The sequence below is a fragment of the Polyodon spathula genome, chromosome 1 (genome assembly GCF_017654505.1).
Source record: "Polyodon spathula isolate WHYD16114869_AA chromosome 1, ASM1765450v1, whole genome shotgun sequence".
NCBI classification, from domain to species: Eukaryota; Metazoa; Chordata; class Actinopteri; order Acipenseriformes; family Polyodontidae; genus Polyodon; species Polyodon spathula.
Genome location: NC_054534.1, coordinates 33248804 through 33275897, shown reverse-complemented (window position 1 = coordinate 33275897; position 27094 = coordinate 33248804). Strand labels below are relative to the sequence as shown.

Below are 27094 nucleotides of genomic sequence, written 5' to 3'. Positions count from 1 at the left end.
AAACTAAGCAACCTTGTTTTTGCAGGGTGGGCACTTTGACCTTGCTGACCGAATGTTTCACAGTGTGCGAGAGGCCTGGTATTCTGCAGCAAAACACAACATGGCCGACGTCAAGGAACTCCTCCCCGAATTCTTCTACCTTCCCGAGTTCCTCCTGAACTCCAACAACTTTGACCTAGGTGAGAGCAAAGCTCTACGAGGGTTATTAACTGCTCTTTCTTGTGAAAGAGCTAGCTACATCCACAAGCTACTAAAAAAATCACTGTTCAAAAGTAGGAATTGGACTCTATTTGTGTGGTGACTGATGTTCTCTATCTGTGTTTAATGGTAATAGGTGCTAAACAGAATGGCACCAAGCTGGGGGATGTGATACTGCCCCCATGGGCTAAAGGGGACCCAAGAGAGTTCATCCGTGTACATCGAGAGGTAATGAAGGGCTGCCTTTTTGGGTTGAGACGGTTTTTCAAATACAAATGCAATAGCAACTTTGTTATCTTTTATTGACTGATTTGAAGCTCTCTGAAGAAGTACAGTAAGTGGTTCCAAAGTGTGCTATTGTATTTGTCTGTTCCAGTATAGGGGACACATTAGAAAAGTTCTCTGCAGCTATGGTTTAGGAGTGGGATTGTAGCCAAGACCTGTTAAATGTTAGGATTGTATAAAATGCTTTTTCCTGTAGAAATAGTGTCAAATCGATGTTCATTTGAAGGTGTAACTCACATGTGACGGACACTGTATGGAGATTGTGTACAAATGTGTAATGTGTGCTCTCCAATTCCAGGCACTAGAGTGTGACTTTGTCAGCGCACACCTGCATGAATGGATAGACCTGATCTTCGGTTACAAACAGCAGGGCCCTTCGGCAGTGGAGTCTGTGAATGTCTTTCATCACCTCTTCTACGAGGGCCAGGTGGACATCTATAACATCAATGATCCGCTCAAGGAGACGGCTACTATAGGATTCATCAATAACTTTGGGCAGATACCCAAACAGGTAGCCTTTCTGACAGCTGGTTGTACCAATTCCTAATTTCAACACTGAAATTATTCCCTATCCAGTACTCTTAATAGAGGGCAGTGCCTGGCTCCGGTGCTCTCGATGCAGGGCAGTGCCTGGCTCCGGTGCTCTCGATGCAGGGCAGTGCCTGGCTCCGGTGCTCTCGATGCAGGGCAGTGCCTGGCTCCGGTGCTCTCGATGCAGGGCAGTGCCTGGCTCCGGTGCTCTCGATGCAGGGCAGTGCCTGGCTCCGGTGCTCTCGATGCAGGGCAGTGCCTGGCTCCGGTGCTCTCGATGCAGGGCAGTGCCTGGCTCCGGTGCTCTCGATGCAGGGCAGTGCCTGGCTCCGGTGCTCTCGATGCAGGGCAGTGCCTGGCTCCGGTGCTCTCGATGCAGGGCAGTGCCTGGCTCCGGTGCTCTCGATGCAGGGCAGTGCCTGGCTCCGGTGCTCTCGATGCAGGGCAGTGCCTGGCTCCGGTGCTCTCGATGCAGGGCAGTGCCTGGCTCCGGTGCTCTCGATGCAGGGCAGTGCCTGGCTCAGTTGCACCTGTGGAGAGCATGTCAGCCTGCTGGTATTTGCTGGTATCTGTTTGAGTTGTAGTTTTCTAGAGGAAGAGATTAAAGCTTGTCTCATTTGGTTCCAGTTGTTTAAGAAGCCTCACCCACCCAAGCGAGTTCGGAGCAGGTCCAATGGAGATGTCCCGGGGATGCCAGCATCTGTAGCCTCTGCTGGGGACAGGATCTTCTTCCATCACTTAGACAACCTGAGGCCGTCACTGGCCCCTATGAAAGGTGAGGTGCCCCTGAAGATTTTTTTGTGTTCAGATGATATTATCCAAAGCTGTCAGTAAAGACTGATTTTATTATTATTATTATTATTATTATTATTATTATTATTATTATTATTATTATCATATATCTTGAAGTGTCTAAGAGGTTTTCCCAAAATGAAAGTAGGTATCTGTAGGGTGTACCTAGCCAGATAAAGCATTCACTCTAAAGATTGAAAGCCACCACTGGTCAGGTTTGGAAGTTTGTCCCATCTCTTTCTGAAGTGTTTTCGGATCTTCTGTTCTTGTTCCTAGAACTCAAGGAGCCAGTTGGACAGATCGTGTGCACAGACAAAGGCATCCTGGCCGTGGAACAGAACAAGCTTCTTATTCCCCCAGCCTGGAACAAGACCTTCTCCTGGGGCTACGCTGACCTCAGCTGCAGGCTGGCACATTACGAGTCTGACAAGGTTGGGATGAGTCAGTCCAGCACCGTTCTGTTGCCTGTTAAACCCGCTTGGAATAGCTGATCCACTGGTTTTTAAAGCTGGGTTTGCGGTGGGCTGTGTGGTCATGTGTATAATGCACAAGCCTCTGAAGAGGGCCTGCAGACATTGGATTCTTAGCAAGCAGAATGTCACTTACTCAGCTCCCTTTGTTTTGCTTCTGTATTGAGTGGCTTATACCGTTTTAATAATGTTCCCTTTAATACAATACTTTCCTTTATTGCTAGAAAATAAGTAAGAGCTGTTTTGAGATTAGAGAACAATGGTGATGCATTGAGTGTCTGTTGCTGTTTCGCTAACAATAGTGGCTGGAATTTAGTGTGAAGATATTTGTATGATGGCGGGTATTAAATAAAACTGGTTTCACATGAAATGTCATCTGCTGTTCTTTAATATACAGCATTTCAAATCTCTAGTGTAAGCATGCTTTTATCTAATTCTATATCCAGGAAGCATTTCTCCTGTGATGCTGAGCTGCAAGAGTGGTATATGCTGCCCTCTGCAGGACACCCCTGCCACACAGGTGGAATAGCAATTAACCCTTTGCAGTCCATTTATTCAGTGCTTGTCAGGCACGTCGGGTCCAATTTGTTTTCACACACGCTGTTTAGTTTATACACGCTGTTTAAAATATTTTGTTTTCAGAGTGAAACAGGTTTAAAAGGCATTGAATTGCAAAAGAACACTTAGTACTGTATCTCCAGCTAAGCCCCATCCCTTGTTCACTGTATTTTTCACATACATCCTTATAGACAAGCATACTGCTAAATCCGCTCCTGATCACTCATTTTATCACCAAACTCCTCAATAAAACAATCCAAGTCAACTATAACATCTCAAAAAGCTCTGCAAATGTCCGTGATTTTCTCTGGGCACTGGTGCAGAAACAGATATCTCCTTTGCTTAGGTCTGTGTTATCTCTGTAGTGCAGGGGCTATGAGACCCGTCCTTTTTTTTTTTTTTTCATCTTCATTCGGCTCCTGTCAGTCTCACTCGGCCATTGAAAGGTTTTCTCAGCTTTTTCCAGAAAAAAAAAACAACTAGAGACCTGTGCTTTACAACTTTTTGATGTTGTCGGACAGGAAGGGGAAAATTGTAATGTTGGACTGGTCCGACATAGGACTGGAAAGGGTTAACCGTTACTGAAGTCAAAATTTTATAGGGTCGGATATGTGCGTGCTGACTGTAGTGCACAGAATTATCGGGAATGTGCTTTGATATGATCTTTCTTAATACATTAATCTCCCTTTAGGCGGGTTGATTTACAATTGAGATGAATCACTGGCAATGCATATCAATGACAAAATAATGTAATCAATACAGTACAAGTGCCTGATGAAGTTCTAATGAATTGATTTCCTCTTGCAGGCTGTTACTGTGTACGAGTGCCTGTCTGAATGGGGTCACATCCTCTGCGCTATTTGTCCAAGCCCAAAGCTGGTCATTACTGGAGGGACAAGCACTGCAATCTGTGTGTGGGAGATGGGAACTTCAAAAGAGAGGGCAAAAACACTCACACTGAAACAGGTGAACTGGGTGAACATTGAATCTTTTCTCTCATTACATTGGAGCTGTGAACACTGGCGTGTGAACAAGAGACAATCTGTATTTACTGCAAATTCTCCTCTCCCAGTGTTCTTGAGTGTTGTAGTCTGAATGTGTCACTCTGTATTTGCTCAGTCCAGTCTCTGTTATCTCAGTTTGCAAGATCAACTTAAGCTTGGGAAATGTGGTCAGCATTTCTGCAGTAGGCTGTTATTTATCCCTGAATTCCCAGTAATTCTACCTGGTGAACAGGTGCAAATGTTACAGGTGCGAATCGTACAGCCCAGGGCTGAAAAGAAATTGGATATTGTGCAGAGTATTTGTGAGATTTTTCCTTCAAATTGGAAACAGATCTGAAATATCTTGAATTTTGTGACTAAGAAGCTACATTTATTTATAGAGAATTATTTGGTAGTTGGAAGCATAATGTTGTGTCTCAGTGTGTACCCTGGGTTAATGCTGTCGCATTGTGTACCCTGGGTTTATGCTGTCTCAGTGTTTACCCTGGCTTAATGCTGTCTCAGTGTGTATCCTGGGTTAATGCTGTCTCAGTGTGTACCCTGGGTTAATGCTGTCTCAGTGTGTACCCTGGGTTAATGCTGTCTCAGTGTGTACCCTGGGTTAATGCTGTCTCAGTGTGTACCCTGGGTTAATGCTGTCTCAGTGTGTACCCTGGGTTAATGCTGTCTCAGTGTTTACCCTGGGTTAATGCTGTCTCAGTGTTTACCCTGGGTTAATGCTGTCTCAGTGTTTACCCTGGGTTAATGCTGTCTCAGTGTTTACCCTGGGTTAATGCTGTCTCAGTGTGTACCCTGGGTTAATGCTGTCTCAGTGTTTACCCTGGGTTAATGCTGTGTCTCAGTGTGTACCCTGGGTTAATGCTGTGTCTCAGTGTGTACCCTGGGTTAATGCTGTCTCAGTGTGTACCCTGGGTTAATGCTGTCTCAGTGTTTACCCTGGGTTAATGCTGTCTCAGTGTGTACCCTGGGTTAATGCTGTCTCAGTGTTTACCCTGGGTTAATGCTGTCTCAGTGTGTACCCTGGGTTAATGCTGTCTCAGTGTGTACCCTGGGTTAATGCTGTCTCAGTGTGTACCCTGGGTTAATGCTGTCTCAGTGTTTACCCTGGGTTAATGCTGTCTCAGTGTGTACCCTGGGTTAATGCTGTCTCAGTGTTTACCCTGGGTTAATGCTGTCTCAGTGTGTATCCTGGGTTAATGCTGTCTCAGTGTGTACCCTGGGTTAATGCTGTCTCAGTGTGTACCCTGGGTTAGTGCTGTCTCAGTGTTTACCCTGGGTTAATTCTGTCTCAGTGTGTACCCTGGGTTAGTGCTGTCTCAGTGTTTACCCAGGCTTAATGCTGTCTCAGTGTGTATCCTGGGTTAATGCTGTCTCAGTGTGTACCCTGGGTTAATGCTGTCTCAGTGTGTACCCTGGGTTAATGCTGTCTCAGTGTGTACCCTGGGTTAATGCTGTCTCAGTGTGTACCCTGGGTTAATGCTGTCTCAGTGTTTACCCTGGGTTAATGCTGTCTCAGTGTGTACCCTGGGTTAATGCTGTCTCAGTGTGTACCCTGGGTTAATGCTGTCTCAGTGTGTACCCTGGGTTAATGCTGTCTCAGTGTGTACCCTGGGTTAATGCTGTCTCAGTGTGTACCCTGGGTTAATGCTGTCTCAGTGTGTACCCTGGGTTAATGCTGTCTCAGTGTGTACCCTGGGTTAATGCTGTCTCAGTGTGTACCCTGGGTTAATGCTGTCTCAGTGTGTACCCTGGGTTAATGCTGTCTCAGTGTTTACCCTGGGTTAATGCTGTCTCAGTGTGTACCCTGGGTTAATGCTGTGTCTCAGTGTGTACCCTGGGTTAATGCTGTGTCTCAGTGTGTACCCTGGGTTAATGCTGTGTCTCAGTGTGTACCCTGGGTTAATGCTGTCTCAGTGTGTACCCTGGGTTAATGCTGTCTCAGTGTGTACCCTGGGTTAATGCTGTCTCAGTGTTTACCCTGGGTTAATGCTGTCTCAGTGTGTACCCTGGGTTAGTGCTGTCTCAGTGTGTACCCTGGGTTAGTGCTGTCTCAGTGTTTACCCAGGCTTAATGCTGTCTCAGTGTGTATCCTGGGTTAATGCTGTCGCAGTGTGTACCCTGGGTTAATGCTGTCTCAGTGTGTATCCTGGGTTAATGCTGTCGCAGTGTGTACCCTGGGTTAATGCTGTCTCAGTGTTTACCCTGGGTTAATGCTGTCTCAGTGTGTACCCTGGGTTAATGCTGTGTCTCAGTGTGTACCCTGGGTTAATGCTGTGTCTCAGTGTGTACCCTGGGTTAATGCTGTCTCAGTGTGTACCCTGGGTTAATGCTGTCTCAGTGTTTACCCTGGGTTAATGCTGTCTCAGTGTGTACCCTGGGTTAATGCTGTGTCTCAGTGTGTACCCTGGGTTAATGCTGTCTCAGTGTGTACCCTGGGTTAATGCTGTGTCTCAGTGTGTACCCTGGGTTAATGCTGTCTCAGTGTGTACCCTGGGTTAATGCTGTCTCAGTGTGTACCCTGGGTTAATGCTGTCTCAGTGTTTACCCTGGGTTAATGCTGTCTCAGTGTGTACCCTGGGTTAGTGCTGTCTCAGTGTGTACCCTGGGTTAATGCTGTCTCAGTGTGTACCCTGGGTTAATGCTTGTCTCAGTGTGTACCCTGGGTTAATGCTGTCTCAGTGTGTACCCTGGGTTAATGCTGTCTCAGTGTGTACCCTGGGTTAATGCTGTGTCTCAGTGTGTACCCTGGGTTAATGCTGTGTCTCAGTGTGTACCCTGGGTTAATGCTGTCTCAGTGTGTACCCTGGGTTAATGCTGTCTCAGTGTGTACCCTGGGTTAATGCTGTCTCAGTGTGTACCCTGGGTTAATGCTGTCTCAGTGTGTACCCTGGGTTAATGCTGTGTCTCAGTGTGTACCCTGGGTTAATGCTGTCTCAGTGTGTACCCTGGGTTAATGCTGTCTCAGTGTGTACCCTGGGTTAATGCTGTCTCAGTGTGTACCCTGGGTTAATGCTGTCTCAGTGTGTACCCTGGGTTAATGCTGTCTCAGTGTGTACCCTGGGTTAATGCTGTCTCAGTGTGTACCCTGGGTTAATGCTGTCTCAGTGTGTACCCTGGGTTAATGCTGTCTCAGTGTTTACCCTGGGTTAATGCTGTCTCAGTGTGTACCCTGGGTTAATGCTGTGTCTCAGTGTGTACCCTGGGTTAATGCTGTGTCTCAGTGTGTACCCTGGGTTAATGCTGTCTCAGTGTGTACCCTGGGTTAATGCTGTGTCTCAGTGTGTACCCTGGGTTAATGCTGTCTCAGTGTGTACCCTGGGTTAATGCTGTCTCAGTGTTTACCCTGGGTTAATGCTGTCTCAGTGTTTACCCTGGGTTAATGCTGTCTCAGTGTGTACCCTGGGTTAGTGCTGTCTCAGTGTGTACCCTGGGTTAATGCTGTCTCAGTGTGTACCCTGGGTTAATGTTGTCTCAGTGTTTACCCTGGGTTAATGCTGTCTCAGTGTGTACCCTGAGTTAATGCTGTCTCAGTGTGTACCCTGGATTAATGCTGTGTCTCAGTGTGTACCCTGGGTTAATGCTGTCTCAGTGTGTACCCTGGGTTAATGCTGTCTCAGTGTGTACCCTGGGTTAATGGTGTAATGTTTTTCATCAGGCACTGTTGGGCCACACAGATGCTGTGACATGTCTTACAGCCTCCTCAGCCTATCACATCATTGTTAGTGGATCTCGGGACCGGACCTGTATCATCTGGGACCTGAACAAGCTGTTGTTCGTCACCCAGTTGCGAGGCCACAGGGCGCCGGTCTCAGCGCTCTGCATCAATGAGCTGACGGTATGTGCTCCAGTCTAGTGGCTGCTATTTTGTAATGAATGCAGCCAGAGTTTATAGTTATTGGGCTGTGGGGGGAATGAGATGACTGCTGTATCGTTGACCCTCTACAGAGAGAATCAGTAAGCCAGGGCAGTGCAGTGTTCATAGTTTCCTTCTGAAATAGATGAAAAGGAAGCCTGTTGTATGCACAGCAGAATCCTAATTACAATGAAACCAAATGTTTCATGGAAGTAGATGTTGTCTTTGTCAAAGTGCACACTGAATAAAAAACAGTGTTATCGCTGTTGGTACATCATATACATAATAAAAGTCATTTACGCAAACACTTTTTTCTTGGAAAACAAGGAACCCGCACCAGTACCTGCTTCTATATTTGTGGTCCATATTCACAAAGCAGTCTGAAATTAAAGCAACTGTTCTTAGTTTGTTATTACCTTCTTTAACAAGAGTTTGAAATAGTTTGCCAAATGTGTAAAACTTTGTATGCTTTGAATTGTTAAATAAATAACAAGGTAAAGGCTGGTGCCTCGGGCCCTCTCCAGGGTGACATTGTGTTTATGGGGTGTTTGGTTTGTGTTCTCCAGGGTGACATTGTGTTTATGGGGTGTTTGGTTTGTGTTCTCCAGGGTGATATTGTATTTATGGGGGTGTTTGGTGTGTGTTGTTCTCCAGGGTGATATTGTGTTTATGAGGTGTTTGGTGTGTGTTGTTCTCCAGGGTGATATTGTCTCTTGTGCTGGCACCTACATCCATGTGTGGAGCATCAATGGAAGCCCCATTGTGAGCGTTAACACCTTCACAGGAAGAAGTCAGCAGATCCTGTGCTGTTGTGTGTCCGAGATGAATGAATGGGACACCCAGAATGTGATAGTAACAGGTCATTCTGACGGAGTGGTCCGGGTAAGTGCTGCTTCGGATTCTCTTTGTGTTTCATTTGCAACACATCATCTTACAGCATGGCTTCTGAGAGCAGGTCTGTACAGAAGCTCACGTCAGTCTGTTGGGTTTGTTTTGCTTGTTTAGTAGCATTCATTCATTACGTGAAAAATAAACCGGCTATTTACAATTGTGGATTTTAAAACATATCCTATCAGGCTTTTCAGTAACTGTCCTCAGTGATGGCTTTGCTAATTCTGATTAACACCTTTATCTAATTGATTGTGTTCGTCATTGTGTGGACAGCATTAGTGATGTTCTATTGGGAGGTAGCACTGAGGAAGGCATGCTTATTGCTCACTGAGCCCTGGTGCATAGTGAAGCTTCTATAATAGGAGTCCCTGTTCTGCAATGCTAATCTGTTGGTTGTTTCTCCAGTTCTGGAGGATGGAGTTTTTGCAGGTTCCAGAGACTCCTGCTCCAGGGCCAGTGGAGGTTCCAGATATACCTGACTGCTGTGCAGATGACAAGATAGGTACACGCTCACTGCTGCAAGATTATATACAATTCACCATCTATTCGCCATATTACTCGCATACAGTATAATAATGTAATATTTTTTCCATTATGTCATGGAGCTTATTAAAGCGATACAGAACACAAAGCCTTTAGTATGATAAACTCAGTTTGTTCCTTTCTTGTGCAGTCGGTATTGTCTTGTGTAGTTCTGGTTTAACTTGAGACTGTGGTGGTGGAGATTGTATATGTTGCAGTTCTGTCAGTATAGCATGTTCCAACACGCACGATATTTTACTGGATGTGCTTTCACAAGGTGATCAGACTCTGAGCAGGTTGAAGAATTCTGTATTTCCCAGTACTATTGCAACAGTGTCAAGACAGCACAAGAAAGTGATGCATTCCCCATAAACAAACCCTCATTTTAACAGCATTCTGGGGTTCTACTAAGCAAGTCATTCATTTAACAGTCTTCTGGGGTTATGTCTTGTGCAGAGGGAAGGGAAGCGCAGGATGAGGAGAGCAGCGACTCTGATGCTGACGACCAGAGCATCAGTCAGGAGCCCAAACCCCGACCTTGCCAGAGCCAGCCTGGCAGTGCCATCCAGAGGTCCGAAGGGGACAAGGCGGTCCCCTCCTGGTCTGCAGACAATGACTTGGACAACTCTCACTGCTGGTCAGATCACCTCAGCCTGGATGAGAAAGATGGCTTTGTCTTTGTGAATTACTCTGAGAGTCAAACCAGGATCCCAGTGCAGGCCCTCCCAGTGCAACCCCAGCCTCAGCCCCCTCCCCAGCCCCAGCCTCCTCCCCCTCAGCCTCTACAGCAAAGGCCTGGACCTTACAACACACTGAGACCAGGTAAATACAGCCTTGCTTACTCCAGCTGCAATTTGTATTCAGTCCCTTTACTTCAGTGTTATAAAGCATGACCACCTGAAATACTTGCAACCCTCTCTTAATTGCTTTTTTGGTCTTTTACATTCCCGTTATATGTATTCTGATTCATTTACAGTACTGTGTGTATGTATGTATGTATGTGTGTGTCTATGTATGTATGTACAGTGCTGTGAAAATTTTTTGCCCCCTGTCTGATTTTCTGCATTTTTGCACATTTTTCACATTGAATTTGGTCAGATCTTTTTGTGGGTTGTAGTAGTATATAGACGTAGTCTGACAGAAAAAAATAACACCAAAATTTGGTGCTTCTTTCGTTTGTTTGGTGTGCAAGGTAATCGAACACATAATCTTCAGGTGTGAAAAAGTTATTGCCCCCCTAATTAACTCAACCCAATTAAAGGGATAATTAGGGTCAGCTGTTTGAATACTTTGGTTAACAATCAGGCCTGATTTGGGCCAGCCCTGCCCAATATAAATCTGACTAACTTTGGCCCTTAACGTCAGAGTGAAGTTGTCAGCATACAGGTTCTAGAGGCACATCATGCCACGATCAAAAGGAATTCCTGAAGACCGCCGGAAAAAAAGTTGTAAAAAAAAAAAAAAAAAAAAAAAAAAAAAAAAAAAAAAAACAAAAAAAAAAAAAAAAAAAAAAAAAAAAAAAAAAAAAAAAAAAAAAAAAAAAAAAAAAAAAAAAAAAAAAACAAAAAAAAAAAAAAAAAAAAAAAAAAAAAAAAAAAAAAAAAAAAAAAAAAAAAAAAAAAAAAAAAAAATGATGCCTATCAGCCTGGGAAGGGTTACAAGGCCATTTCTAAGGCTCAGGGGCTCCACCGAACCACAGTCAGAGCCATATTGTCCAGAGGGAAAACATTTGGGACAGTAGTGAATCTTCCCAGGATTGGCCTTCCGGCCAAAATCTCTCCAAGAGCAAGGCGTAAAATCATCCAGGAAGTCACAAAGAACTCTATAACAACATCCAGGGATCTGCAGGCCTCTCTCACCTCAGCTAAGGTCAGTGTTCATGACTCCACCATCAGAAAGACACTGGGCAAAAATGCAATTCATGGCAGAGTAGCAAAGCAGAAACCACTGCTCTCTAAGAAGAACATGAATGCTCATCTCAAGTTTGCTAAAAAGTACCTAGATGATCATCAAGAGTTCTGGAACAATGTTCTATGGACAGATTAGTCAAAAGTGGAACTTTTTGGCAAACACTGCATTCCACAGTAAGAACCTCATACCAACAGTCAAGCATGGTGGTGGTAGTGTCATGATTTGGGGATGCTTTGCAGCATCAGGACCTGGATGACTTGCCATCATAGAAGGAACCATTAATTCTGCTCTGTATCAGAGAATTCTACAGGAGAATGTCAGGCCATCCGTCCGTGAGATGAAGCTGAAACGCAGCTGGGTCATGCAGCAAGACAATGATCCGAAACACACAAGCAAGTCTACATCAGAATGGCTGAAGAACAAGAAATTAAAAGTTTTGGAATGGCCTAGTCAAAGTCCAGACCTAAACCCTATTGAGATGTTGTGGCAGGACTTGAAACAAGCAGTTTATGCTCGAAAACCCACAAGTGTCAATGAGTTGAAGCAGTTCAGCATGAAGGAGTGGGCCAAAATTCCTCCATGGTGCTGTGAGAGACTGATCAATAACTACAGGAAGCGTTTGGTTGCAGTTATTGCTGCTAAAAGTGGCGTAACCAGTTATTGAGTCTAAGGGGGCGATTTACTTTTTCACACAGGGGCTTTGGGTGTTGCATAACTTTCTTTAATAAATAAATGAAATAAGTATGAAAAATTTGTATTATTTGTTCACTCAGGGTCCTTTTTATATAATATTAGGTTTTGGTTGAAGATCTGATAACATTCAGTGTCAAAAATATGCAAAAATGCAGAAAATCAGACAGGGGACAAATACTTTTTTACGGTACTGTGTGTGTGTGTGTGTGTTTGTGTTGTATATATATATATATATATATATATATATATATATATATATATATATATATATATATATATATATATATATATATATATATATATATATATACACACACTGTGTATAAAACCCTAGCCTGTCTCTATTACATAATGTTTCCTCTGCAGGGTACAGATGGGAGCGCCAGCTGGTCTTCAGAAGCAAGCTGACGATGCACACTGCATTCGATCGCAAAGACAATGGCCATCCAGCTGAGATTACATCTCTTGGAATCTCCAAGTATGTCTTTTTTTAATTTAACAAGTACTGCCCTTCCCAAGATTATGTTTTATTTAGTAGCCAGTAGCACGAAAGACACCCTATGAAATGTCCATTGCTGAAGAAGCCCTGTTTGATATTGAGTTTGAGATGAAATGTCCATTGTTGAAGAAGCCATGTGTCTGTGTTTGAGATGCAATGTCCATTGCTGAAGGAGCCCTGTTTGAGATGCAATGTCCATTGCTGAAGAAGCCCTGTTTAATATTATGTTTGTGACTCACAGGGATCACAGCAAGGTCCTGGTGGGGGACAGCCGGGGCAGGGTGTTCTGCTGGTCAGTGAGTGACCAGCCTGGCCGCTCTGCTGCAGACCACTGGGTGAAAGATGAGGGAGGGGACAGCTGCTCCGGCTGCACACTGCGCTTCTCCCTCACTGAAAGGCGCCATCACTGCAGGAACTGTGGACAGCTCTTCTGTCAGAAGTAAGTGTGCTTTCTGAGGGTGGCTAAACAAGATATTAATAATAGCTATTTTAGATGGTGGTACATTTTGATGCAAACATCTTAAAACATAAGGACTATTTTTTGAAGGCTTTGTGAGTACACTTTCTCACTAGTGCAGGATGTACTTCTGTAGGAACAAAGCCTAGCATGGAAGCAGTAGCATGTGCTGCATTTGCAAACAGGTACCTGTAAAGCTTTATGGCAGGCCTTAGAGAGAGTTCAAAATGAAAGCAACTGAATAGAAGGACATGGAAAATAAGTGTTGTGTAGTGGAAAATGTGTGTAGGAAAATTCTATTTAACCTTGAATAAGAGACATTGACAAAGTCTGCTAACAGGTTTGTCTATTTTTAAACATGTTTACTTCTATTGAGTAGCTAGTGATTGAGGATCGTCCTTAACTTTCTTTCACAGATAGGTAATGAACAGGGAACAGTTTTTCATAAAACAATTCCTGCACTTAAGAGACTGCAAGCTAGCTGTATAATACTTTTCTACAAATGTGATCAGCTCTTCTAAATGAGTAAAAGCTAAAGGGTTTCATGCTGCAATTGCAACTATGCTGCAATCTGGCTCATTGTGTTTCTCAGTCAACAGAAATATGGCTTAACAGAATAAACATTAATGTTCCTTGTGGATGTGAAACCTTCATGCAGGTGTGGCTGTTTGTTACTTTGTCAGCTTCCGAACGCCCATCATGCATTTTGTCTCGTTCGAACCGAGTCAAAGCGTGTCAACCCACATCCTGAGGTAGGTCGCTGCAGACCCAGGTAAACCAGTGGTTTCTCATTACGCAGGATTGTGACCTGGGTAGCCAGAACTCTGGTTGGGATCCCGGTAGGAACGCCAGTGTGAAAGGGGCTTTAGAATGAAGTGGCTTGTGAAATACAAGAGCCTCTCCTTGTTGTGTGCTGTGCTAACTGAGCTGCTCCACCTCATCTCGTTCCAGGTGCAGTAGATTCCAGTCTGAGATCAAGCGTCTAAAAATCTCCTCCCCAGTCAGAGTGTGTCAGAACTGTTACTATAACCTGCAGCACGAGCGGGGGCCAGACGAGGGCTGCAGGAACTAGAGCTGCTGAGAGAGAGGAGGGCTCCAGGAACTAGAGCTCAGAGAGAGGAAAGCTCCAAGAACTAGAACTCAGAGAGAGCAGAGCTCCAGGAACTAGAGCTGAGAGAGGAGAGCTCCAGGAACTAGAGCTCAGAGAGGGTAGAGCTGAGAGAGAGAGGAAAGCTCCAGGAACTAGAGCTCAGAGAGAGGAGAGCTCCAGGAACTAGAGCTCAGAGAGAGGAGGGCTCCAGGAACTAGAGCTCAGAGAGAGGAGGGCTCCCGGAACTAGAGCTGAGAGAGAGGAACGCTCCAGGAACTAGAGCTCAGAGAGAGGAGAGCTCCAGGAACTAGAGCTCAGAGAGAGGAGGGCTCCAGGAACTAGAGCTCAGAGAGAGGAGGGCTCCAGGAACTAGAGCTCAGAGAGAGGAGAGCTCCAGGAACTAGAGCTCAGAGAGAGGAGAGCTCCAGGAACTAGAGCTCAGAGAGAGGAGAGCTCCAGGACCTAGAGCTGAGAGAGGAGAGCTCCAGGAACTAGAGCTCAGAGAGGAGAGCTCCAGGAACTAGAGCTCATAGAGCAGGGCTCCAGGAACTAGAGCTGAGTATTGACAGCCAACCCCACCCCTTAAGGCACCTGGAGGAGGAGGAGGAGGAGGAGGAGGAGGAGGAAGAGGACAACAGTGAGATTCTGGACCTTCACATACATTTCTTTGTACTGTGTATAAAGCACTGATTTAGAAAAGGGATCACTGATTGCACAAAAATGTGTTAAATGTCTATGTGGCAGGTTTGGGTCCAATGGCATTAGATGGTTTAAAACAATAGCACACTCTTTTTTTCTTCTTCCCCTTATTGTCTGCTTTTTTTTTTCTTGACATCAGTTCTACCTAAATGTCTTCAGAGAAACACTGGCTTTTTAGATATTAGATATACACTATATTTGGCCGCCTTGAAAAATAAAATTAATTTGTTTATATTGTAAATAAACACAATGGCCTTTTTAACTTGACAAATTTATTAAAAATGTTGCTTGTTACTAAGAATTCTGTCAAACCGCTATTTGCTTTAAAAAATAATAAAAAAGAAAAAGATAAAAGAACCTGTCAGCTGATGCCGCTATATAGAAAATGTGGGCAGAAAAAAACACCACAATGAATGTTTACATGTTAATTCCATTCTGAGCAGATTTTATTTGGATTAAATGTAATGAATTCTTACCTGTTGTTTACTACATTGATTTTGTTAAACTATTGCCAACAGTATCCTGGTGTCTGCTTTCAATGATGACTGTTCAGTGTGTGGACAGCAGTTTAGAACCATTAGACTTTCAATTATATGAACAACTAAGTAATAGCATTGCAACATATCACAGATCCCTTCAGAATTAAAAACATCAATACATATACAGTATGATAATGTCGTTTTCAGGATAGTTCTGATCCAGTTTCTTTGTTTGTTTTAAACAATGTAACATTACGTGGGATTCGCAAACATATCATTCAATCTTATCATTCCAACTTACCCTGCTTGGTACTTAGCCTGAAGATGCTTTGCATATTGCAGCAGCTCAAGGAAAGACATCTCTCAAGAAATGGTAGCATTGAGACTTGCAAGAAGGTACAAAGCCTTCTGTAGGAACACTGCATTCCCTGATAGCATTGAGACTCACTGACTTCCATAGGAACACTGCATTCCCTGATAGCATTGAGACTCACTGACTTCCATAGGAACACAGCATTCCCTGATAGCATTGAGACTCACTGACTTCCATAGAAACACGGCGTTCCCTGATAGCATTGACTTCTGTAGGAACACAGCGTTCCCTGATAGGAATGAGACTCACTAACTTCCATAGGAACACGGTGTTCCCTGATAGCACTGAGACTCGCTGACTTCTGTAGGAACACAGCGTTCCCTAATAGCATTGATACTGACTGACTTCCGTAGGAACACAACATTCCCTGATAGCTTTGAGACTCACTGACTTCTGTAGAAACACAGCATTCCCTGATAGCATTGAGACTCACTGACTTCTGTAGGAAAACAGCGTTCCCTGATAGCATTGATGCTCACTGACTTTTGTAGGAACAGGGCGTTCCCAGATAGCACTGTGGAAACCCAAATTGGGAAAAGACAAACTTCTTAAGATGCAGAAAATCTACCTGACATGCTATCTATTGTGTACACTGATGTCTCCTCTCCACCTTTTTTGACTGACATGCAATCTATTGTGTACACTGATGTCTCCACCTCTTTGCCTGACATGCAGGTTATTGTGTACACTGTAGTCTCCTCTCTGCCTGTTTGAAGGGTAGCTTCTTGTTTATTTAACTTGGTGGTGTTGGTGACTACACTAGAATGTAAGACTTGTCATTTTTGATGTGATGTCCGTCTGTAGATAAGCTGTGGCTGTCTTCCCATTACTGGTCTCCTCATCAAATCCACTGTCTTCACTTGTTAAATATCAAGTCTGTTTAGAGCGGTTCATTTTTTTTTTTTAATTGGTTCCAAATGTGTGCGGATAGCCAGGGTCCTTTATCCGTTTACAGTGGAGTCTTTTGTTCATCAGTAGTTTGATGTTCTTCTTGCACTATGATATCACTAGCCCTCTAAGATAGAAGGTTGCTTTGTTTTTGGTACTGTGGGCAACAATAGTTCTGTGTAATGCTGCTTTAACAGGAAGAAAGCAGCCTTGATTAGGTCGCTTTCTATGACATACATATATCAATCATATTCATAACCATTTTATTACATACACAAATCATATTCATAACCATTTTGTTACATATAACATGTAACGAGTAGATTTGTTTCTGTGTCCAGTTACACTGTTAGCTGTTAAATACAGAATGATCTCCCCTTCTGCCATGTAGTGTGTCCTCATTGTTATTATTTATTTAGTACTGTATGTGTTTATATGCCGTGTGCAATCATAATGCCAGACTGTTGCGGATGATAGGACCCACTGCTGTTTCACAGCTCTCCAGAAACTACACGGCAAAACAGTTTTGAACAAGTTGTTTTGCACCTTCTTGTTATGTATAAATTGCTCAGAATCATCATTTTATCAGATGCATTTATTCATGCTCTTATAATTTTTAAATTAGATGTTTCTTCACAGTAAATGAACTGTAAAAAGTATTTATGCAATCGTACTGGTTTTTAAGTATTTGTTAATGTCAGCAAGTTTTGTTACTTGTTGCATGATTATTAACACTGCTGACTTTCTGTGTCAGTGCAGTGTATATTTTATTTTATTTTTTGTTTGTTTCTTTTGATTCATAAGGCATTAATTAATTACTTGTAGCCCTAAAAGATCATTATATGTACAGTAATGAAATAAGTACTGGAAAACTGAAGAGTGGAATTTTGTACTATATATATATATATATATATATATATATATATATATATATATATATATATATATATATATATATATATATATATATGGGGGAAAATTTGTTTTTTTTCCTTTTTTTGGTGGTCTTGTGCTAGACTAATGCGTTACTACAGTATCTAGCGTGCAATCTGTGATGGCTGAATGTGTTGTTGTAGATTGATCTTAAATACAATAACAAAAAAGTAGAATAACCCATAAAAGGTCGGTATGTAATTAAAATGCAATAGTCTTGGTACTAAACTTTTTTCAAATTATTATTTCAATTAAAAACCTGCTGTTTACCACCAAGAGTCTCTTGTTTGTGTTGTTTTGTTACATTGTGTTTATTTAACAGTGGCGTGTGGAAGCAGCCCTTGGTTGTTGACATTCAGCCTGAAGTGATTGTGTGTCATCTTTAGCAAACTCTGACAGTGCTGTTTTAACTGCAGGAAGAAATGCAGGATCCTGGTGACTGACTAGAGCTAGGCTGGTTGAAGAAAGTGTTTACCAACTGTTGTGATGGGAGTCTGTGGAAACGTACTGATATCCACGCTTTGTTTTAGCAGTAGACAAACAATTTGGATGCACAGCGAGTCAGAAGCTTAGTGTCAGACACAATGGATCTTTTAAAGGTCTCAAGAATCGAATCAAGGTGTATCCTAAAGATAGAACTGACATCACAGGCAGTTTTAGTTCAGGAGATTAAGTTCCCTTTCAAGTACGAAATGTAACCAATACCCAATGGGTATTTACCACTTAAAGACCCACACTTGAATAAGATATATCAAAGCTGCTCTACGAGCCTGTGATGCAGTCATGGCTCGACTCCGAGGACATAAAAACACAGCGGTCACAGACACCATTTTTCCTTTAAAGAACTGACCTGACTGGAGGATCCTATCAGGTAAGTGCTAGTTGCTTACAACTGTATACTTTTCACTAATTGTTGTGTTTTACATAATTTATATGATAATTTTGTAAAAATGAGTTACATGCCTGTTGTTTGTTGTGCCCCGCTTGAAGCTGGTGGGTTGAGTCGCCCTTTCCCAAGGATCTAGCAACGTAAGTCAGCTGACTTTATGCTCTCTCCCCGGCTGGAGTTATTTTATTCTCGTTTTGGCTCATTTGTGCCCAGTCTCCAGCACAGGCAGACGCCCACACGGAGCTTGTCACCGGCCACCTTCAACGGTTGGGCCTTACAGTGAATGATGTGAAGAGCCCGCTCATGGCTTCCCGGACAACCTCCTACCTAGGAGTGTGTTTGGACTCCAGGTCAATGCTGTCCACTCTGTCAGAGAGCAGAGTGCAGAGAATAGCCACTTTATTAGAGCGTGTTAGCTCAACAGAGCAGTCAAGGTAAGAAGTTCCAGAAGCTTCTGGACTTGATGGCAGCAGCTTCCCAGACACTACCTTTGTGTCTCCTGTGCATGCACCCTCTGCAGGCCTGGTTCAACAGCAGTGTCTTTCAGACCACATTGTACCGTGGCCTCTTATTGATGGTGTCTCGCCATGGTCTAAAGGCGTGCTCTTGGTGGAAACAGCCTGACCATATACGCCTCGGCATAATGCTGGGCAGTGTCACCAGAAGGGAGGCCATCAACACAGATACGTCCAGTCTGGGCTGTGATGCTGTGTGTGCATTTTTTGCAGAAGGTTCAAGGGAGGCATGTGCTTGTCCATACAGACAACACAACAGTGGTGGCTTATATCAACCACCAGGACAGCCTCAGGTCACCCAGTCTCCGTTGTGTGGCCTACAAGCTTTTGCTCTGGGCACACGAGAACCTCCTCTCACTGCAGGCAGTACATCTGGTGATAAACTGGGAGGTAGATCTCCTTTCAAGGATAGTCCCAGTGCCTCAGAGTGGAGGGTAACCCTGAGGTAGTAAGCCTCATTTGTGAGGTTTGGGAGAGTGGAGATTTATCTCTTGCCTCCCATGAATCAACCCACTGTCCCCGCTGGCTCTCCATGATAGGAGGTGACGACCCGCTGGCGATAGATGCCTTGGAACACAATTGTTATATGCCTTCCCACCACTCGACTTGCTCCTGCTGTGTCTGGAGAAAATCAGTGAGGACCCCTGTAACCCCCTTATTGGCCCAGGAGACTAAGCGGCCAACCGTGGATATTGCCGAAGCACCATGATCTGCTCAGTCAGGCATGGCGGCCGTTATGGCACACCAACTCATCGAGCCTTTAGTCTGGGTCTTGCTCCTGAGCGGCTGCTTTTGAAGCACCTCGGTCTGTCCAATAGGGTTATTGACTCCTTCCAAAACGTCAGAGCAGCATCCACATTTCCAATATGGGTACAAGTGGAGGGTCTTTCAGACATGGTGTCTGCCTCATGGGTTTGACCCCACGACTTGTCTCATGGTAGTAAAGCTGCAATTTTTGCAGAATCTGTTTGATTAGGGAGAATTTCCCTCTACATTAAAAATCTAGCTGGCACCCTTTCAGCTTGCCATGTCAAAACTGAGCTCAGCTTCCTGGTGGGGCAATTTTTGAAAAGGGTTTGGCAGCTTAGGCTATCTATGAAGGACATTGTGAAATGTGATGCTCAATGAACTCTTGAATCCTCCATTTGAAACCATTCTTTCAGCAAAAGCCTGCTTCATTTTTATAGAAGCAGGACAAAGGACAAATGCTCCATACCAATCCCACCTTTTGCCAAAGACAATCTCGGCATTCTATGTCAACCAGTCTATGGAATCGAACCTTCCGCTTTTCCAGTCTGACAGGGAGCTGCCGATCCATACGCTCGTCCCAGTACAGGTCTTGGCATACTACGTTGACAGAACAAAAAGTTGGAGGCAGTATGTTTTTGGCTGCTCTGGTACAAAGTCCCATGGTCAAGCCCTGTCTAAGCAGAGGCTGTTCAAATGGAAAGCAGACCGTCAGGACTGCCTTTGAGCTGGTCAACTTGCCCCCCTCCAGAAAGCTCACTGCCCAGTCCTCCAGGGGCATGGAAACTTTGTGGGCTTTATTTCAGGGTGCATCTGTCAAGGACATTTTCAATGCAGCAGTGTGGGCTACTCCTAGTACCTTTATTAGATTCTACGGACATAAGTCGTGTATCCTCAAAACCCTGGTTTTGGAACTAAAGTGTTAAGGGTGGCTTCTCAGTCGACCCTTACAAATAGACATATTTATCTCCCTAAATGTATTTATTTATTTATGTATTAACTTAGTGACCAATTATTATTTTATTTTTCCCCCAAATTTGAAATGTCCAATTATGTTTTTTCTCCTCACCGCAGTGGGTCCCCACATAGCACATACGTTCTGAGGGCGTGTGAGCATCCTCCGATCTCACAAGCCTAAAGCCAGAATCGCTTTTATGCCGAGCAATCCTGAACAGAGGTGGGCGGACTCCCGATCCTGGAGAACAGGATCAGCCCTGTGTCCATGATTGCAGCAGTCTTGAAGGAAAAAAATGAAAGCAGCCTCAACATTCATTCTCGGCATTGATTCTGAACTCAGCCTCCCTCCTCAGACAAGGTCTCAGCATTGATTCTGAACTCAGCCTCCCTCCTCAGACAGGCTTCATTCGACTTTATGAAGCAAAATGTGTTAATTCTATAGGGTAATGCAAAACTTTTGGCCATAGCTGTAGGTTCCTTAACAAGTACAAAATGTAACCATTACATCATGGGTATTCATCCCTAAAGAGCCTGTACCCTAAATAGATATAACAAAGACTGCTAGTAGAGCCTGTGACCTCAACAGATATAACAAAGACTATAGAGTCTGTGATCTGAACAGGTATAACAAAGATAGAGCTTGTGACCTGAACAAAGACTGCTCTGAACAGATTGAGAGGAATGGTAGTTCCTCCTATAAGGTTAGAAAAACTTTGAAACTTGAGTCTCTGTACAGCTCCAAGAGTTGTGTTTTTTTCACCATGTTGCAGCAGCAAAACTAAATCATTACCATATGTACCAGTACCAAAAGTCTGAAACTTTCTTACATCAAATGTGATATAAGTCGTCAAACTAAAGTAAAATTTTTGTTGTTGCTCCTCTTCTGTTTACTTTTTTAAGAGTGTGTGATGACTTTTCAGACAGAGAAGCTAAATAACTGGACATCTACCAATCGTGATTCCACATGTTGGTCAATGTCAAGATAAACCAGGGATCGCAAGCAGTTTGAAATCCACAACATTTATATTAAACAAATTTATGCTTAATACAATTATCAATTTGTATAAATCACATACAAACAAATACTATAGTGTTCATTAACTCAAAGCATGAATTGAAAGCAATGATACTTTTCTTGGATTCCACTTAAAACAAAACATTAATTTTACTTTAAAGTCTGCTTATTCTCAAGTTCATAAGAGGATTGCAACACTACTCGTTGAATACTTAATGGATTTGTGCTGCTTCCTCCTGCTGTTCCGTGTCTTCAGCAATACAGTCGCTCGAAGCTTGCCCGCTGTCAAGGTCAGCTAGATTTCTGGGTCTGCCTTCCTCGCATTTCGTCTCCACTTCAGGGTACGAAATAAATGTCTTTGCAAAGAACTTAAGAGTCATTAACTGTTTAGATATTTCACTGAAACAGCAATTCCTCCACCAATATGTGCACTCTTTATCCGGTTATGTCTGGGATATTCCACCACAAACTCCGGCACTGCTAGCTCAATAAATTGAATATACTTCAATTTATGTCGACTTCAAATGTTTATCCAACTCTTTCTCCGTTGATCAATCGGGGCTAAGTTAGACAAGTACTTTAGGATTTTAGACGTCTCACGCAGCGGACTCCCACACCAAGGCAAATACTAGAATAGTTCTCTCGTATTAGAGTGTCTGAAAATGGTATCTCTGTCCAAGTTGGTCGCAGGCTAGATCTCAAGGTTATCACAGTTCAAAGACTGGTTTGTGTATTGGAGTCTTAGATTTCATGAAAGGAGCTTTGTTTCAATGTAGCGCTCATACTTTTGTAGGTCTCTTTCTACCCCTGTGATTGGATAGTTGGGTTAATTTGGGCAGTGCCTGAGCCCATGTGAAATGTTTTTCATTGGTTGTTCTCATACTGACGAGGCGCCCTGTTCTCCATTGATCCACTATTCTGCCCCCTGTCGGCTGGATTTATGACATATGACAAAAAAAAAAAGCTTAAATCTATGCCTGACCAGCTTTTGATAAAAAACTGAAGGTTCTGCTCGATTATAGAAATGTACTATTTCCTGTTTGAAATTACATAGTTTCCTGTTTGGTAGATACCATAGAATGGAATTGTACACAACAGTGGCATGTAGCTTCCTTGTCTAAATCTCTGATCTCTGATAAATTGTAGTTCCTTGTTTAATTAAAAATATATTAAGGAATAATTTATTAGGTAGCAATAATTTAAAAAATGCATAGAGGAATAAATAAATTTAGAAATAAATATTTTTAAATAAATACATGTAGAAATTAATGTTTATATTATAAATGTAGAAATAAATTAATAAATAGAAAATCATAGAAATGTCATATTAATTGATTTGGCTGATGCTTTTATCCAGAGCAATTGACATTTGTATACCTAAATTCAAAAAGTATGTTTCATGTAAAAAAAAAAAAAAAAAAAAAAAAAAAAAAAAATAAATAAAGTTGTTATACGAGACATTAATGCTTTTTCACTTGTAGCATATGTGGAGTAATGGTTAGAGCACTGTGCTCTTGACTGGAAGGTCTGGAGTTCCATCCCAGGTAGAGGACACACTGCTGCTTTACCTAGATTGATCCAGTGAAAAAAACAACTGTATAAATGAGGAATTGTATGTAAAATAATGTCACAATTGTAAACTGGCCTGGATAAGGGTGTTTGCTAAGAAATAAAATAATGGGAGACTGCTTGGCAATACCAGGTACTTTAAACTTTTCTTTGGGGTTTTACTCAGTGCTGTAATCGAGGGTATATGCAGGTAAACGGCGTTTACCCGCTTTGAATTCTCATATAAGGGATACAAAGTTTACTCACTTCTACTCTGCTGTGATGTGCAAATCCTGTGTTAAAGACAATATGTTTTAATGGCGAGTGTCTGTATTGTGTTCAGAGAATGTGAGCGGAGCGATATGGTGACAATTCTGCTCATCGCTCATAATAATATCCTCTGCTCACTAAGCTCTTTCTTTCATTCCGCTCCACTCCCCAACTCCAGAAAAAATTATATTAAAAATATATATGAAGAAATCGAATGCTTTATGAATGCCTTACATTGGCCTAAGTTCACAACATCTCTATAAAAAGCATTAATATGTGTTATTGATTGGTCTTGTTCATCATCTTCATTGTTAGAAATATATTGCTTCATGCTCTTTCATGTATTCTTGTATGTATGGGGTAAATGTCTGTCCATGTGTGCCCTGGTCTACCTGTGCCTTACCTGCATGTTGTCCGTTTGTCTTCCCCAAGAATACTTGTCTGCGACTGTGATGACGCCTCTCCCATTCCCTGTCTGTCTTTCTGTCTGTAGTAGTGCTTGTAAGGATAACCAAGAACACCTCATTCTGTGTTGAGCACTTTCCTTGGCACATGTGTCTTAGCAGCTTTATTCTGGTTAAATCCAGCTGATAAGGGAATCAGCATTTCAGTGTAAAGTGGAGCGATCAAAAAAAAGAAGCCAAGTTTGAGGCAAAAATTGTGCGAATGTTGGGCCCCAGCACCTTTCCAACTGTGCCTATTTGCTTAATGCAGTGTTTTTGTTATATATACAACAAAGACTGCTCATATAGTCTGTGACCTGAACAGATATAACAAAGACTGCTCATAGAGCCTGTAACATAGCCATGCTCGTTCCCTTAGGGTATAAATGAACTGCACACACAGATGTCAATAGCATTTTACATAAATGAACTGCACACGCAGATCTCAATACTATTTTATAAAAATGAACTGCACACACAGATCTCAATGTCATGTTTTGTTTCATCCGACTTGGCGAGAGACTTTGAACATATAAGTGTTAGGTACAGTTTTATCTGCTTTCTCTTGTGTGTAATTTACACTGTTTATGTGATTTATTGTTACGTGATTTTAGTAATTGCTATTTACACGTATTGTGCACTCAGCCGTAGTTTTTCGTAGGTCCCGCAGTGGCCTTGTGCCCCACACAACCCAGGCGGCTCTGTTGCTCTTTCCCGGGATCGAATTCATTAAGTCGGCTACTTGTGTTTCTCTCTCAGGCTGATAGAGAGATAGTTTGAAGTTGAAAAAAAAACATGTTATTGTTGCGTAAATTATATAAAATTTACAGTAATCGAATGTTTACTGTTTTGAGTGAGAAAAATGTGCCGCTATTGCCTCGCTGGTGCAAGCATCAAAACAAGCATGCCAAAATAAAGACGCTACCTGCTCAAATAAACAGTGCAGGGTTTCAGAGAGCATTCTCAAACAGGCTAACTCAGCCGGGGCGTACAACAGCATCCGATACATTCTTAAATTATATCAAAAAAAAAATATTGACAGTATAATTAAAAAATAAATAAGTATAATAATAACCAGGAGAGTACTGTGTATAAATAATAAAACCATTGCTGAATTTCACTACATGCACTACCCATTGTAAACAGCAGAGGGGATCAGCAACCTCTTGTCAGTGATGAATCTCCACTCCAGCTAAAATCCTAGGTTTCAATTTCCTCATGACTCGGTTTTAATAATGAATTCATTTTGTGCATACATTAAACAAAAGTATTTGTTCTTGTTACATCTAAATCAATAACCATGCTTTAGTGACAGTTTTTTCTTAGTCGTCCAAACAGCATAACAGGGAGATCACACACATTCTGTTTAAAAATGTGTTGGTTAGGGTTAGGCTGAAGGAATACATTATGGGAGTGATTCAAGGATACGCTTCAGTGATTTGCAGGTTCAAAACCCTCATAATGCTGCCGTAAATCGTGTTTAACAGCCGTAAAGTCTGATTTTACCGATCTCTAAAAATGCAGCGCAGGAGCATGTTCGGAGGAGAAGGGCAAGACAAGACGACCCTGCATATTCATTTCTAGGGTCACTTTGTTTGGGATGCCAGAGGATGCGGTGCTAAAGCATTATCGTTTTTTTTTTGTTTTTTTTTTTTTTAATTTAGTTGTCTCCAATTTTTTACCCTGGTTTTCTCCCCAGTTTAGTGTGCCCAATTATTATCTGTATCCTCGGATCACCGCTCGCAACCCCCGCCGACTCGGGGAATGGAGGCTGGCGCACGCGTCCTCTGAAAAGTGCTCGTGTCAATCCGTCATTTTTCGCACTGCAGAGCCGTCGGTGCACATTTCAGTACCGACTGAACGATAGGTTGCGGATGCAAACCCGGTTCCCTGAAAAAGAAAATAACCATCAAGGTATGGGATATTGCCGTCAGGCAGTAGGGATTGGCTGAGCTTTATAGCAAAGCTGCTGGTAGGCCTCTGTGCGAGCTGACGTGTAAGCCCGCCCTCCTGGGAGCTTACTATACGCAGCGCGCAGAGACTCTCTTCCTCTTTTGCTCTTCAGGCCGTGAAGGCGTCCGGAGCAACCTCGCGGCTTGATGGTTATTTTCTCTTTCAGGGAACTGGGGTTGCATCCGCAACCTATCGTTCCCTTTCAATTCGAAAATAACCATCAAGGTATGGGAACAGTGTACCCAAGCCGTCGCAAGGGAGGATTCTCGGCAGTAGGACAGACTTATGTCATAACGCAACTGCGTAGGCAATACATCTAGGCATACGCGGAGCTGCGCCTCAGTGTCTATGCTCGCAATGACACCTGTCCTAAGGTGGAATAGTGAACACCATATTGGCATCCTGAGGTGCCATACAGTGTAGTACAGATGCTCCAAATAATGGAGCAGAGGAATCCAGTACGTTTAACCGGTAAAACCTCATAAAAGTATGCGGTGTAGCCCAACTGGCTGCCGCGCAAATGTCAGACACCGGCACCCCTCTAAAGAGGGCCCAGGACGTTGCCATACCCCTAGTGGAATGCGCCTTCAACTGCCCTGGTGGTGGAAGGCCTGCAGATTCATAAGCTAATTTAATAGCATCCGCTATCCAATGGGAAAGGCATTGTTTAGACAACGGCTGACCCAAAGTCTTAGAACCATGGCATATGAACAATTGTTCTGTTTGCCTCACAGTCATTGTATGGTCAATATAACACCTCAATGCCCGCATGGGGCAGAGCATGTGTAACCGTTCTTCCTCTGGGGAAGAAAAAGGAAGAGGATGGAACGCCATCAACTCAACAGGTTGGTTCATATGAAACGTGTAGATTTCCAGAAAGCTTTTGACAAAGTCCCGCACAAAAGATTAATTCTCAAACTGAACGCAGTTGGGATTCAAGGAAACACATGTACATGGATTAGGGAGTGGTTAACATGTAGAAAACAGAAAGTACTGATTAGAGGAAAAACCTCAGAATGGAGTGTGGTAACCAGCGGTGTACCACAGGGATCAGTATTAGGTCCTCTGCTATTCCTAATCTACATTAATGATTTAGATTCTGGTATAGTAAGCAAACTTGTTAAATTTGCAGACGACACAAAAGTAGGAGGAGTGGCAAACACTGTTGCAGCAGCAAAGGTCATTCAAAATGATCTAGACAAGATTCAGAACTGGGCAGACACATGGCAAATGACATTTAATAGAGAAAAGTGTAAGGTACTGCACGCAGGAAATAAAAATGTACATTATAAATATCATATGGGAGATATTGAAATTGGAGAAGGAATCTATGAAAAAGACCTAGGAGTTTTTGTTGACTCAGAAATGTCTTCATCTAGACAATGTGGGGAAGCTATAAAAAAGGCTAACAAGATGCTCGGATACATTGTGAAAATTGTTGAATATAAATCAAGGGAAGTAATGTTAAAACTGTACAATGCACTAGTAAGACCTCATCTTGAATATTGTGTTCAGTTCTGGTCACCTCGCTATAAAAAAGATATTGCTGCTCTAGAAAGAGTGCAAAGAAGAGCGACCAGAATTATTCCGGGCTTAAAAGGCATGTCATATGCAGACAGGCTAAAAGAATT

At 42.8% G+C, this 27094-nt stretch overlaps 1 protein-coding gene across 3 annotated transcripts in view; it reads left to right on the top strand.

Moving 5' to 3' along the window:
* LOC121317543 (WD repeat and FYVE domain-containing protein 3-like) overlaps positions 1-16551 on the top strand; it is a 97002-nt gene extending 80451 nt beyond the window's left edge. For all 3 annotated transcript variants that reach the window (XM_041253601.1, XM_041253610.1, XM_041253590.1), the window contains 13 exons: positions 26-179; positions 335-426; positions 782-994; positions 1642-1789; positions 2083-2237; positions 3642-3800; positions 7494-7673; positions 8391-8573; positions 8988-9084; positions 9561-9926; positions 12075-12186; positions 12449-12646; positions 13616-16551. In XM_041253601.1, coding sequence (XP_041109535.1) covers positions 26-179; positions 335-426; positions 782-994; positions 1642-1789; positions 2083-2237; positions 3642-3800; positions 7494-7673; positions 8391-8573; positions 8988-9084; positions 9561-9926; positions 12075-12186; positions 12449-12646; positions 13616-13736 — 2178 coding nt within the window. In that variant the 3' untranslated portion in view covers positions 13737-16551. The remainder of the gene's footprint in view (positions 1-25; positions 180-334; positions 427-781; positions 995-1641; positions 1790-2082; positions 2238-3641; positions 3801-7493; positions 7674-8390; positions 8574-8987; positions 9085-9560; positions 9927-12074; positions 12187-12448; positions 12647-13615) is intronic.
* Positions 16552-27094: the final 10543 nt, after the last annotated feature.